The 15,489-nt window shown below is 38.9% G+C and overlaps 1 protein-coding gene across 2 annotated transcripts in view; it reads left to right on the top strand.

Annotated features, from left to right (window-relative positions):
- Positions 1-15,489, top strand: part of LOC123363974 (MDM2 binding protein) — a 60,582-nt gene that overhangs the window by 27,754 nt on the left and 17,339 nt on the right. For both annotated transcript variants that reach the window (XM_045005647.1, XR_006576958.1), the window contains exons 12-16: positions 2,770-2,943; positions 4,089-4,202; positions 5,097-5,261; positions 6,749-6,842; positions 8,302-8,457. In XM_045005647.1, coding sequence (XP_044861582.1) covers positions 2,770-2,943; positions 4,089-4,202; positions 5,097-5,261; positions 6,749-6,842; positions 8,302-8,457 — 703 coding nt within the window. The remainder of the gene's footprint in view (positions 1-2,769; positions 2,944-4,088; positions 4,203-5,096; positions 5,262-6,748; positions 6,843-8,301; positions 8,458-15,489) is intronic.

The raw sequence follows: 15,489 nt of genomic DNA, 5'->3' as shown, positions 1-15,489 counted from the left end.
TGAGGATCCAGCTCCTATGTCTCTTTCCTTTCCTTTTTATTTTAAAAAGATGAAATCCTCATTTTACACATTAATTCAAGGCCATTGGTTTATGTTAACAGTGATACGATACACTGTAGTTAGCTAACAATGATAATAGCTGCAGAAGTTGTCAGAATCATTGGTCAATATAACTGAATAATTTACTTATGCCCCAAGATTTTGACCGTACTCTCTACAAATTTGTAATTACATTATCATGGACTCTTTCCAGTCCACTCTGTCCATTGTGCTATACATTGTACAAACACTTATGGAAACATGGTCTCTTTCCTGAAGAGTTTACAGCCTAAGAAGACAAGTGACAGAGGTTTATGGGAAGAGGCATATGATCAGATAATTCAGTATGTGCATACATTTGTAGTCCTCAAAATATATGATAAATGAAGTGTCAACTATGCTCATCTGGCCCCTGCCTGTTATGTCAGAGGTGTATCTTGAGGAAGAGATGGAAGGAGGAAACGATAGTGGCCTTACAAATCTGTTAACAGAAGACATCCATCTATATGGGGCAAGCATGGAATAGGCATGGTGACATTTGCATGAGAAGCAGCCACCTCTGCCTATTTGTCATGATTGGCAAAGAGGAGGATATATGGGGATAAATGACAGGGAGAGAGGATCAGGATTGTGAAGGGCCTTCAAAGCCAGGGCAGGAAGCTTAATGCTGTGAAACGTGGGCTGGGCTGGGCGGGGAAGGGAGAGGAAGGGCAGATGTGATGTGGTTATAGAGAAGATTAGCCGTTGGGTTTTCATTGATTGGAGTGACAGATGGATGAAACCACGTGAGCACAGAAGAACATTCTCATATTGAAGGCGACTATACCTAGTCTCCCGGCTCTAGTGGAAATACATTGTATACCACTTTCTCCAAAGCCAGCTAGCCTGTTTATAGTAAATTGAATCGGTGCTGGTCCACAATCTCTTAATTATATGAGAGAGGTACAGTGCTTCATCAAGATTACAGTATAAAAGAAGACGTGAAAACACACTTTCTTGACATCTCAAAATGAGAATGTGTCTGAGATTAAGAGAATACTGGAGGCGGGGACATAAAGGGAATGCATAGCAAGAATGGATGTCTTGAATTTAATCCTTGTGCAGCTATAGATACCAATTTGATTTTTTCTCCCTAATTTAAATTAAAACTGTTCTAGAAAACATTACAATAATTTATACAATATTAATACAGATTATTTGTTGAACTTTCAGTCCTTAAATCTGTCTATTATTTGTTGAGACATTGTTATATATGCCTCAGTCCAAGAGGGATAACAAAGCTTGAAGGTGGTATTAAGTGATTTGATCTTGAAGCTTAATACAGTATTCTGAAGTGCTCAATCTCTGAGCTTCTTGTGTTTGCAGACATCTGCCAATTTAATAGTTTGTATAAAATCTGAAAAAATAGTTTCTTCAAAGTTATTACTGTCAAGTTCACAGTGATAGATTTTATTTTAGTACAATCCGTATGATCCATGCTTTTGTTAGGAAATAGAATGGAGTATTTTTCATATGCTTCACAGCAGACATTTCTTGCTATCCTTATACTTTTTAATAAAGATTTAAATTTTAAATCTATTTGGATAAATACCCCCTTTGTGAGTAGTATATGCCTCATAATAAAAAGCATTTACAGAAATTTACATAGTTAATGAATAATTCTATTTTCTCTCTTTTTTTGGGGAGGAAGAGAGTGGTGAGGGTGCCTAACACTTCATAACACGTTTCTAAAAAATTAGGATTGTTTCAATCCAAATATTCCAACAAGAGTTTCCCACTAGCAAAGATTCTATCCTCTACCACCATCTTTACAAATGTAGGAGACAGCGTACAGTTTTGCTCCTGTTTTAGGATAGAAGCTGTAACTTTTTTGCCTCATAAATACCTTAAATCTTACCTTGTTATCTTCTCATTTAATAATAACTGAAATTTTCTGGGAGTACCTCTCATCCAAAGATCTCAAATGTACTTTACCCAACTACATGCAGACATTGCCTCCTACATGGGTATATGGCAGCAGCATTTAAATAACACACAACTATGTTATCCAGTAGTTCAAGACTGAAAGTAAAAAACAACAAAAAAACGCATCCTTATACTGTTGAAATTAAAGTGATATGTCAGGCAGAATACGCTAACCCAATCGGATGTTGGCAAGGATACCAGAATTAACCTTGCTAATATTGTAAAAAGTGCCTAGGATTTTTGATGACCACAAGTGGTCAATACCTCATATTTATCTCTTGTCCATAAGCATCGTACTTGGGTACAGGTTGAAAATTAATGTGAAAGAATCAGTGGCACATCTGGATTTGGTATTTGCACCTGATGCATTTAGAATATTTTAGAGGTCTCCCATGAAAATACCGAGCACGTTTGATGCTGCTGGCTAATGTGATCTGATGCAATCTCAGCTGGCAAGGCTAGAGGCTATGCAAGTAACACCGTGTTAGAATCTAAAAAATATTATACAAGAGTACTTACGGCACCTTAGAGACTAACAAATTTATTTGAGCATAAGCTTTCATAACCCATGAAAGCTTATGCTCAAATAAATTTGTAAGTCTCTAAGGTGCCACAAGTACTCCTGTTTTTTTGTTTTTGTGTTTTTTTGTTTTTGCAGATACAGACTAACACGGTTACTACTCTGAAACCTGAAAATATTATGATGATTGTAAAGACTTTTTTTTTCTCAGAATGGTTCATGATTATCTGTTGGTGTTTGCTTAGTTCCAGAAGTTGAGCTAAAAGGAGAGTCTTGCCAATATTATTTCTTGGTACAAAGCAATGGCTTTGGAGGGTGTAAAGCAACTTGGATTCATTCAGCCAATCAGATCAATGGCACAGCCACTCTTGCTTTAATAAATGGAAAGCTACAGACAAGCACAGAAGAAACACAGTCAAGTAAGACTTAAACTCTGTTTTTTAAGGGTGTCTGGGGGGGTTAGTGGTGGTGACTGACAATATGTGCAATTTATTTACAGTAACAAAGTGGGAAAAACTAAGGGGAATAGTTACATTTGATAACCAATATTTTTGTTTCAGCAATATACTTTTTATTCAGTCTTGTAAAAAATTATTTAACATTGATGGAAAAGTTCAGAAGAACTAATAACTTTAAACTAAATATTTAAGTTCAAGTTAAAATGCATGTGATTTCAAAATATTCTATATGAGATGCACAGCCCATCATTTTTGATACCTTCATTGCCACATGGAGCAAAGAGAGTGCTTTATTGTACAACTCCAGTTAAAATGAATACTTAAATCAGACTTGCAAAATTGTCATGAAAATTGACCAGCCCAGCCCAAATTCTAGTTGCCTACCCTTGAGGAGGTGGTGATTTAAAAAAAAACAACAAAAGTACCTATTTCATTCACTTGTCTGAAAATTTATTATTTTCCCTAGGCAAATAGACAGTCCAATTTTGCAAGTCTGACTTAGATGACATTCAGATAGAAGAAGTCTGTTCCCTTGTAATTGGAGGAAATAGAAGTGGAGTAGAACTGCCTGTCTGATCATAATAGTTTATCCTAGTCAGATGAAAAAGGTGGTGGTGGGGAAATCCTAAAGTCCTTCCCAACATGTTATAGAAATTGGGAATAATGGGTTATTTTTAAACATCAAATGCAGTAGCCTGTTTACCTCCTATGCATGTTAATTATATTAACTGCAATAACATCAACATTAAAAGTCTGACTTTAATGCATAACAGCATGGAGATTCAAAGCTAAGGGTTAGGCAGATATTTCATCCAAACCATGCTTATTTATTACAGCATGTAATATGGAAAAAGATTGCCAAGCATGTGGAGACCTCCTTGATAGTTATGCACAAGAAAGTGACTTCTGGGTGGATTTTCAGCCTTTGATATTAATTTCCTTGCTTCAACAGGATTCAGCCAAATACTAAATTCTAGCTGTGGCTTTCGTAATGTGAAATGTGTAGTAATGCGTGTAGATAGCTCCTTTAAGAAATAAACATGAGCTGTTGATTTCCTAAGTCATATGAGACATACCTAAGAATGGCTTTCTCATAATCCATACAGGCCTTTGTACTGGTGACTTCATCAGTTCTCTTCCACATTTCTATGGAGAGCAGATACTACAGAGAGAAAAGAAACTGGCTAATGTCCAAGCATTTGCCTTGAAGGAATGTCTCAGTAAGTAATGGAGAGAATATCAGATTAAATCACCACTGGATCTCAAATCGATATTCAACAAATATATCTTCATTTTGAATTTTATAAAGTCCAAGGAAGATAGTCTATGAAGAAGGAATAGAAAACATTTAATATTGTTTGCCGTTGGGAAACAATTAGTAATATATCTGTGATGACTTGTTGCTATGTTTTTTTTAAACCTTAGAGATGAAAGAGCTCTGGTTTTTATTTTGATGTTTTAGAGTCTATATTTCGTAAATATGTTATGGAGAGCACCCAGGTTTTATTGTTGAAAAGATGATTTCATAAAGAGACTATTGTGGTGATTCAGTACTCTTGCTACTTTGTAGTTGTTTTTGTTAATCTCCAGCAGTGTATCTTTCTCTCTCCCTCGCTCTCTTTTATTTTTTTAATGGTGGAGGCTGATTGTCTATTAGAGATTCATGTTTATTGTAAGTGGGTGTATCATTGTAAACCGGACTGAAAGGTTTTTCTCTTTAAGTGACTCAAATTTGGGTGGGTAAGGAACATTTTGTTTGTCCCTTGATATTTAATCTAGTTTCATTGATCGAGCAGATTTAATTAAATGAAAACGTACCTTGGAGAGACTGCAGTTTTAATAGCCTGATCATAATGTAAATGGTTTGCAGTTAACAGGAAGTCACTAGACTGAAAGTAACTTTCGTTATAAAAAGCACTTGTGAAAATGGTCTCTGAACTTCAGCCTTCCCAATGTTCCACATGTGCTGATGGAGTAAACTAGTAACATGTCCCTAAAGTATACAATATTGCATGCCTTGTCAACTAAATTCTCTCCCAACCAGGGTTCAATCTTTCCTAAATGTTTAGCAGCTTGAACAGTAATTTTTTCCCCTTTTTGTTATTGTTTTGCAGAGAGGCGGGAATCGGGCGAGCAACCTTCAACTGTTTCTGCTGATGAGCTCAAAACACTGTTAACACTTACTAGGGAACGTTTTTTAGAGTTGTATGACACCAGCTTTCCAAAAACTATTCTGCACAAAGCAATCAACGAAACTAATCCCATCACAATGACTAGTGGTAGGTATCTGTATTAGAAAATTCACCACTGTTTTATTGTTTTGTTTTCTGTAAAAGCATCTGCAAACAAGACTTTTTATTCACTTATTGGAATTGCATTAAAATGAATGTTAAAGGAATTAATCCAGAGAGAGAGAGAAGTGGGAAATCCATAATATTTGCATTTGTATATTCATATAGCAATATTTCTCACCATTGGACTATTTACATCTTTTTAGGTATTGCTGACAATGATACTATGATTTCTGTATGATACTGAAAGCTCTTCATTGAATGAATGTACATCTTATCATGTTCTTAAGATTCTTGTCCAACTTCACTACAAAACTGTTCATATGTGAGAAGTAGTACTTTTTTTTATTATATATATATCACCTTTTGTTTTTGTTTTTTTTCACACTTTCATTGAAGAACTAAGGCGGTATTCTATCCAAGTAGCCTTTTTTATATTTTTACCCCATTAATTCATCTGTTTAATTCCCATGGAAGAATAAGTGCATACATCTGGGATTAGTGGGCATAATACTAGAATAGCAAGATTATTCTACGGAAGACCCAGCACCTACCATATCATATCATAGCTTTAATAAAAGCTTTCCCAGGTTCACAGCTGCTATTTACCTGTGGCATACCTAACACATATCTCTTCAGTCAGAAAATTGTTTGCTAGCAGCAGTTATTTAGGCCCACAGCAGTATATTCTGAATACAGTACATCATCTTCTTAAGTGATGATTTTAACACATGCAGATAGGGACTATGAATTTTTTTGTATGTGTGGAGAGTTCTCTAGAAGCAACCACTAAATACACCACACACAAATGTGCAGGATTCCTTAGTCAGTATAAAACTGAACAAGATGTTCCCTTTTTGAATTATTTATCAAGTCATGTTGCCAGCATCATATATTTAGGTAATACCTTCTTTGTAGACATTATAAAATTGTTCTGTCTTTGCTCCATATTAATTTTAATCTGGTATAATTCAGTGGAGTCACTGATCTCCAATATGATTGCCATGTGATATCCAAACACTACATTACCATGTCTGCATCATAACCTTTCCTCATTACAACTCAATGTGTATTGCTACAGCATGATGAAAAATCACAGTGTCAGGATGTGGCACCAGGATTATTTTGGGACTGAATTTACTACTGTGTGCTCGCTCTTTCTTTCTTGACCACTGGGAAGAATTTTCATGACTGGTTCATTTCCTCAGTACTCTTCCTGCTGCCCCAGATGTGCCTGGCAATGTGGAGTGTGCTACTGTGAATGGCTCTGTATTTCCCTCCAAAAAGCAGAGCACATGGATATATATTCAGTTAGAGCCATGTATTCCATGCAAGCCTCTTTTGGTGCCTTAAAGACTTGCCAAGGGGCTGTAGAGCCACAGTTTGAGTATCCTCCTGTTAGTACTAATAAACCTGGCTCTTACAGTAATAGCTTTGTATTAATCTAACTCTGTTTTGTCCCCCCCCCCCTTTAGAATCTGAATTAATAGCACCCAATCCTTTGGAGTGGCCAGAAAGAAGTGTTCTTCAGAACTTGGAAAATTTTGAAAAAATTAAACAAAAAATGAGGTAATGATAAATACTGTGTATTTTCTAAACAGATGACATTAAAGATCATTCCACAAGATCTGTGAATGCCGACAGAGGTTTTGTAAATCTCGTAAAATATGTTTAAGGGTCCTGCAGAAATGAGGAGAGAAGGGAAATTTATGTAAGGTTGAAACTGGGTCCCTGGTCCTCTGCCATTTTGAAAAGGTATTGCAGAGGTGTTTCAGTATTTATGAGTGAGCATTGTTATGCAGCCTTTTGATAGAGCACAGTTCTAAGTTTGTGAAGTTCTAGTAGGCACAATTGGGTGGGTAAAAGATAAAGGCCATAGCCACACTAAGAACTGGTGCATAAAGGGGTCAAATTTGCGCAACAAGTGGCACAAGCTGTAATGTAAACACAGCGGAGCAGTTTTTGCCACTGTCCCAATATAGATGCACCATTAATCTTTTCGTGTTGCTTCATTTAAGGCCAGGGTCATAACATTTTAAAAGCATAAGAGAATTAAGAGAGGTTTTAAAAATGTTCATTATTTAGACTCGGGTTGAAATGCTGCTCCTTTGGGTCTTTTACAGCCACATGTGATTAGGTATTTAACTTATTCTTATAATTTGTTTCACTTCACCCTAACTCCCAATTGCTTTTTCTCGGTCTTTGTTCTGTTGTGCATCTTTAACATTTTACTGGATAAGCTTACAATCAATTTTCCAAATGAATTATCATGGGTTGCTTTTTTTCTTTCAATTTACAAAGTCCCAGGGTGGCATGGCCTACATCAGAGTATTGGGAGGAATGTCTCACTTGCAACCTCAGCTTAGATCTATGCTTTCTTGTGTCTTTTCAAAACACTGTCCTGGCCTCTCAAAACAGATAAGATTATTTTTCTGCTAACCATAGCTTTTGACAGGAATCTCAAGGACCTTTCTATCTCTTAGATTCAGTGAATATCACACAAGTCCTAGATGAAATAAATTTATTTTATCTTGTTCCCCATTGGTGAGTTTTACTCTTCCTAAAGCAGCATGGAAAAGGTTCTCAGTATTAGAAGAGGAGACAGTTTGCTGTCCTTGAATTAGGTGCATTGAAAGAATTATGAGGGGAAGGTTCTACAATACTTTCCTTTAACTTACCTTACAATACTTACCTTTAACTATGCTATAAATCTCTCTTTCATGCGAATTAAATTAATCTTCAAATGTATAAAATTTGCCCACAGGCTTGAGAATCTGAATGTCTGCTTTCCATCCCAGTGTTAAATTTATCAGCTAAGCTGTAAAATCTTGATGATAATTTATATTGGGAAGACTGGTAGAGCCTTGACATTGAAATCATTTTATTATGAGCTTTTCAATAAATATTTTGAAATGCTAGTTCCAGTAGTATTACACTGGAGATAAACCATTTTTAATTGCTCCAAACTAACAATGACTCTTGGCAGGAGAGATTTTACTTTATTGTTTGTTTGTTTTTTTTCCCCCAGAGTTTCTATGTTGGCGCATTCCTCTGAGCAATTACTGGGCCATAAAGATGGTCAGAGGGAATCACTGACATTGCTTGATGCTAAAGAGCTACTGAAATATTTCACTCCAGAGGGGTTACCTATTGGAGATCTTCAGCCATTACAGATTCAAAAGAGGTAAGGTCTTAGAATGCACAAAACCGGAGGGCAAAATTCAGAACTGAAGTAAGCAGGCACAACTAATGATTCCATTGCTGGGAATGAATTTGGCCCTCAGAATCTCCTGCTCGGTTTTGCTGCTCACAGTTGTGTAAATGATGATTTATATTGTTGGTGATGATGGAGAATAGGCTTTGAATATGTCAGAGTTGTCCCAAATAAGCACCAATGATTAACCTAAGTAGCTTTTCCATTGCAGTTGAAAGTATGAGGGGTTTTAAATCTTATCTCCTGCAGATGGGTCAGAGCCATACGTTTTCTAGCATCTGACAGAGAGCACTTGGTGGATAGGAACAAGGAGACTGTACCATTTGTAGGGGACAGCATGATAGTGTGGATGGAGGAGAGAAAGGGGGAAGCAAAGTGAAAAGCTTGTGGAGACTATAATGATGATGGAAACCATACAAGATAATACTTAGCTCTTATATAGCACTCGTCTTACATAGACTCCAAAGCACTTTACGAAGGAAAAGGGGAAAAATCCTGCCCAGTTTACAGATGGGGAAGCAAAGGCACAGAGAGGTGAAGTGACCTGCCTACGGTCACACAGCAGGCCAGTGGCAAAGTCAGGATTAGAACCCAATTCTCCTGAGTCCTAGGCAGCCCCTGATCACTGGAGCGGAGCCATCTGCCTCATGGACAGTAGTGGGGCAGGAGGCACATGAAGGGGGCACATGAGAGCAAAAATGTAAGCGAGGGCAAGATTATAAAGGGTCTAGTATGGGTGGATCATCAGATTTGATGCAGAACAAATGACAAGACAAGGGTGCGAGGCAACTGGGTATGGGTGAAGAAGAGCCAAAGTGGTGATTGGAAACCAGTGTTTGATAAAAATCAAGTCCGGAGTGAGGGAGACAATGAGTGGAGAGGTCAGATCAAAATTGGAGCTTGAGAATTAAACCTATTTTCTCCATGGAACGTGGTGTTGTACATTAAATGGAGTTACTTTGTGTTCCCATCCCTCACTCCCTTTTAAACACAATTTTAAACACAATTCAGCTCACAAAAGGATACTGATGACCGCTTGCATCATTATGACTGCAGAATCGTCCTAAGAATGTACCAGCTCAAGTACAAAAATCTACGTGTCCTCTCTGTACCATAATGATTGATGGTAAAGAAAAAAATATTTACTCATGTCCAAAAAAATTACTTTCCCCAAAAGAATGGGTAAATAAAATTTTGCAAGACTGATTTAAATGGCACTTCACTTATTTCAAGTGCATTGCAAACATTAATTCTCAGAGAGTTCCACAGATCCTCAGTGTGAGTTGTCACCTGTCTGTAGCTATAGGGGGCAGAATCAGATCTGATTGGAAGGCTGATGAGGGAGTAGCCCCCACCTTCCGAAGACCCCATTAGTTTTATTCTGCCTCCTGTAGCTACTGGCAGGGCTGCCGAGAGTGGGTTTGGGTCCCGGTGAAAAAAAATTTGGGGGCCCCCCAGCAAGGGCGGACCAGCTAAACACGGCCAACGAAGCTGGGCCCCGGGCCCCCTTCTGGACCACGGGCCCTGGTAATTTGTACCGGCTTCCCCCCCATCTCATCAGCCCTGGCTACTGGCAGAGTTGTAAAATCCAGCATCTAATGTGTGAGAGAGAACTTTTGTTAATTAGTCATTTGGATAGCATTTGATCTAATTTGGACATATTGGATACTCTAAAAAAAGAGTGGAGGGCTTGAAGAGGCACTTGGTCTCCTCTCTGGAGGGTATGACAGCAACCCCTCCCCTGCCCAGTGCTCAGGTAATAGGCTAGGAGGATGGTGAAGAAGGGCCCAAAGAAGAGGGGACTAAGGCAGTGTTCCTTCTGCCCCATACCCATACCCGAGCATGTAAAAGAAGAGGTTTGTGCTTTGTGCACTCCATCCTTCTCATCGACCGGGACCAGGAGGGGTTCGCTTTGACTCCCTTCTCTGACCTAAGTAAGCAGTCATGGGACAAGAGGGAAGGTTCTCTCATAGATCAGTAACTGGTTAAAAGACAGTAAACAAAGGGTAGGAATAAATGGTTAATTTTCAAAATGGATGGGTCCCCCAAGGAGCTGTACTGGCACCTGTGTTAGTCAGTATATTCATAAATGACCTGTAAAAAGTGATGGATAGTAGGGTAGCAAAATTTACAGATTATACACAATTACTCAAGATAGCTAAGTCCACCGCTGACTGTGAAGAGTTACAAAGGGATCTCACTAAACTGGCCAGCTGGATGACAAGATTGCAGATGAAATTTGGTGCTGACAAGTGCAAAGTAATGCACATTGGAAAAAAGAATCCCAGCTATACATACAGAATGGTGGGTCTAAATTAGCTGTTACCACTCAGGAAAGATCTTGGAGTCGTCATGGATAGTTCTCTGAAAACTTCTGCTCAATGTAGAACAATAGTTAAAAAAGCTAACAGTATGTTAGGAATCATTAGGAAAGTGATACATAATAAGACAGAAAATATCATAATGCCACTATATAAATGCATGATGTGCCCCACACCTTGAATACTGCATGCAGTTCTGCTCTCCCCATCACAGAAAAGATGTATTAGAATTGGAAAAGGTGCAAAGATGGCAGCAAAAATGATTAGGGTGAGGAGAGATTAAAAAGACCGGAAGTGTTCAGTTTAGAAAAGGGATGACTAAGGGGGCGGGGGGATATGATGGAGGTCTATAAAATCATGAATGGTGTAGAGAAAGTGAATATGGAAGTGTCATTTAGCCTTTCATGTAACACAAGAACTAGGGGGGGGTCACTCAATGAAATAAATAGTCTTTTCCTTTATATAGCTTGGGCCTTTGATCTTGTCCTCATGTAACAGGTGACCAGCAGACAGTGGCTCACTCCTCAGGGCATAGCTTCCAAAGGCCGGTTTGCATAATCAGAGGTAGGGAATTTGCATTTGCTTCTCACTAGATATTTCTCAGGAAAACCACCTAACACATTTTTGTTCCAGGAGTCCATTCTTGTCTTGCACATTGTTCAGTATAGTCTTTTGAATCCCCATCTGTCACATCTTCCCCCCGCTGCCTCCCTTGAGAGAGGTTACATTCAATCCTGGCCGATAATAATACATAACCCATTTATTTAACACAATGGACCCGAAATGGGGAGGGGGTTAGTAAGGTCTCCCAAGGATATGGCAGGAAATTGTTTATGAAAGCAGTGTGTTTTGTAGCATTGGGGTAAACTGCTGGAAAAGCAGTTTTAGAACTGCTGTATTCAGAAAACTAATTTAAAGATGTGCTGATTGCACACAAGTGGTAGACAATTTAAAACGAAGACTAGCCATAACAATGAGAGACTTTTACAAAGTTTTTAGTTAATCAGTGCAGATGTCTCCAGGATCTTGGCTAAATTACAAATAAAACTGCGTCATTCCAATTAAGTGTGTGAGAGAGAAGTGAATAATTTGTTCATTACAAGAGTTCTTTTAATCGCCAATTTTGAAAAACCTCCAGAGTTGCTTTATAGCCATGGAGTATTTTGATTCACTTGAATGGCTTGCTTTGAATCACAGTTCAATAAACCTTGAATTTGAAGGGATTTTGCTCTAACCCACTTGTAGTAATAAGTTGTAGAATCCAAAGGGTTGTGATGAAACTTTACATCTTGAAGTGCTTTTACTGTAACTAGAAAATCTTAGAGCATTACAAAATAATTTGGGTAACTGGGAAGTGCAAAACAAATGCAAGAGGTGTAAGATACTAGAGCAGGACTGGCTAAGCTTTTTGGCCAGAGGGATGAAAGATCTGATAATGGCATATACTGAGTATCCCCATCCCATTCAGTCCCAAAAAGAGAGAGAGTGTGGAGGCACAGCAGTGGAGATTTTCCAAAACACCCTCCTCCCTCACCCCCAATATGTTTAAAATTTGAAACCTGCAAGATTGATTGAGAACCTCTGTCCGCACCAAGCTTTCCTGCATCACCATGCCAGCATGCTTGAGTCTTGATCTGGGTGAGCAGTGACATGGGCTTTTCTGCTGAGATGATCAACAAAGGTGGTAATTGTAAATGTTGTTTGAAGTTTTGGACACTGGGGACTGAACTGATCCATTGAAGTGAGTAGAAGTCTGGTGACTCTGAGTTGTTGGATCAGGCTATTGCCTGCTAAGAGCTGCACTGAATGGCTTTGTTTCTCATTCACTGATGACCAGCCATCGGATGGTAATGAGTTTTTGCCACCACCAATAAGGTGGATATGACTAGCTGACCAGGCAGTTCTGTGTGTCCCTGCCTGCAGGTATATGGGATCTTGGGGAGCAATTACCACACAGGTGGGGTGCCAATTAATTTCTTTATTAAAGGAAAAAGGAAGTGGTGGGAATTTAACAATGAAATACGATGGAATGGGGTGTATAGGGTGTTTACAATAGACGATGGTGGGGGGGTTCTTATTGAACAGTGCAGGGAGTTCTAACAGTGGGGTACAGTAAGTGGGGTTTGGCACAATGGGATACAGTACAGTTAATAAGCAACTCAACTTTATGTAGGAACAACTCTAGATACAGTGTGGAATGTAAAACATACCAAAAGGAGATGCAAGACAAACTGGTAGCTTCTATATAGAATGGTCAACAATCTTAGATAGAATGTATTAAGTGGTTAGTGGCCTTATACACAATGTAACACAATAGTATCAATGCAAATACAAAGTATATCAGAAAGGTTGAGGCAACCAATGGGGTGTTATAATTACAAGTAGCAAGAGTGTACCCAAAGGCTGGGTCAAGAAACAGGAGGGGGGGTGAATGATAGTGGCAACTGATAAGAAGGCTTGGTACGGTCTTGATAATCAGGAGATCTCTCAGGCAGCAATTCGTTCTTCCTGGGGAGGGGTTCAAAAAACGGGGGTACGCTCAAAAATAAAACGAGAGCGGAGAAAGGACCCCCAGAACCCCTGGCTGATCAGACCAGGCAGCAATGCAGGAACCTTTCTGAGATCTTGATCAGAAAATGTCTGGTTATAAAGGCAAACTTAGGCAGCTTCCCGCCAGTAACTGATTGGTTCCCCTTCTTACAGGGAGGAGAGAAGGCAGGGAAAAGACTGCAGGTAGGCATAGAACCTGTCTGGGCAAGTTCTGAGCCCCCAGGTATGACTCATATGCTCAGCTATTTTGCCTTTAGGTCTTGCAGCTCTGGACATTGCCTACCCTACACCAAGCCCAGGTTTAACAAGGTGATAACAGGACTAACCCTTTGAACAGGGCAGTGGTCCCACTTAGCACGCAGCACAAGTGGCCATTCCTTTGAGAAGGGCAATGGCTCTTGTTAAACAACTTAAGGGGCCCTCTCTTTGAGAAGGGCAGAGGCCCTGGTAAACAACTTAACAGCCAGGGAGGGGCGGCCACAGGAGGAGAACAAAATGGAATAGGGGGATAGCTGTGAGAAACAAAATGGAATAGGGGGATAGCTGTAACAGACAGTTTCTTATTCACTGATGACCAGCCATCCGATGGTAATGAGTTTTTGCCACCACCAATAAGGACTGAATTTGACTAGCTGACCAGGCAGTTCTGTGCTCTTGCTTTACCAAGACTATCAAGTCTCCACCATGCAGCACATTCTAGCTTTAAAAAAAAACCTAATAGGTTAATAAGTACATATTTAACATGGGGGTATTATTGGCTTAGATTTTTCTTCCTCTTTGTTTTCTAATGTCTTTTTCTCTTGTTCCCCCCCCCCCTTCTTTTCTTTCTCCTCTATTCTTTCATCAATACCTTATCTGTAAAATGGAGATAATGGAACAACAAACACAACTTTTCATTTTGAAAATGGCAAAACTTTTTTGACTTGTGACAGCCATTATAACTGACCCTTTCTGTAAACTGTTTTGGTTTTGACAAATTGGTATTTTTCCAACAAAAGAACAGTTAATTGGAAAATAACTGACCAGTTCTAGCTCTAATCACTAAACTTCTCTCTCTCTCATGGAGCACAGTGCTGCAAAACCTCATGCAGGAAATGCAAGTGGTAGAAATGGTTTGAAGTTTACCCAGTCCTCCTGTTATAGCTAGCACTTACAAAATGCTGCTCATCCATAGGTCTGAGTGCATGCAAAGTAGGTAAGTGTCATCTCAGATGATGAATTGATTTAGGGAGAGGTTGTGAGTTGCTCACGGTCACAGAGAGCAAAGTTAGTGCATGAGCCAAGAATAGAACCCATATTTCCTGTCTCCCTGTCCTGTGCCCTGTCGACAGGGCCCCATTGTCTCATGAACTTCTCCAATATTTGTATTCTTTCCTGTATTAGGAGAAAATGAGACAGATGGGAGGTATGGAGTGGATCATGTGGGCAACCATGGGTGTGCAAATAGTAGAACTCAAAAAACCGAATGTAACTGGAATCTACTTATTAATCCTTTTATTTATATATTTTTCTCCCATCTAGATTTAAATTAAAAAATTGTTTTCTGTGTTTCTTATTGAATGGCATTGCAGTATACACAGCATCAATCATGAAAGGCTTTTTTCCACCTATATGTATTTTGTGTGTGTATAGGGCTTGCTGACTTTCCAATTGAGGAAACCTTTTCCTCCTCAGATGCCCTCTGGCTTTAGGACTCTGTGCTAGGCAGATGAACTGGCTCAAAGATGGATTTATAATTGCGTATGGTGCAGAAAATTGCAAAGTAATTCCTATCTTCTAAGCTTTGCTTCCTTTCAAGATTCCTGATTGATTATTGCAGCGGGATGTCCTTCAGGACATGAATATAGAATTCTGGTGCCAGTTTGCAGTGAAAACTTAATGCGTATACACAGGTTGTGTGTCCTTGTTGGATATTTTATTCCTGCTATGGGGCTAGATGATGAAATTCAGGGATAATTTAATATTGAAAGAATTTCTATTTACAAGCTTAAAAAAAAACCCAAACCTTGAAAGTTAAATATGAAGGAAAGTAATGATAAACAACATATGCTTCTGTACAAACATGCAGGAAAGACTGCAAGGACCACTGAGAGACAAGACAATGAAACTCAATGACAGATGAAGTTGGTAT

Source organism: Mauremys mutica, chromosome 2 (assembly GCF_020497125.1).
Source record: "Mauremys mutica isolate MM-2020 ecotype Southern chromosome 2, ASM2049712v1, whole genome shotgun sequence".
In the NCBI taxonomy this organism is placed as follows: Eukaryota; Metazoa; Chordata; order Testudines; family Geoemydidae; genus Mauremys; species Mauremys mutica.
Note: the sequence above shows the minus strand (reverse complement) of the source record. Positions and strands in the feature narration are given on the sequence as shown.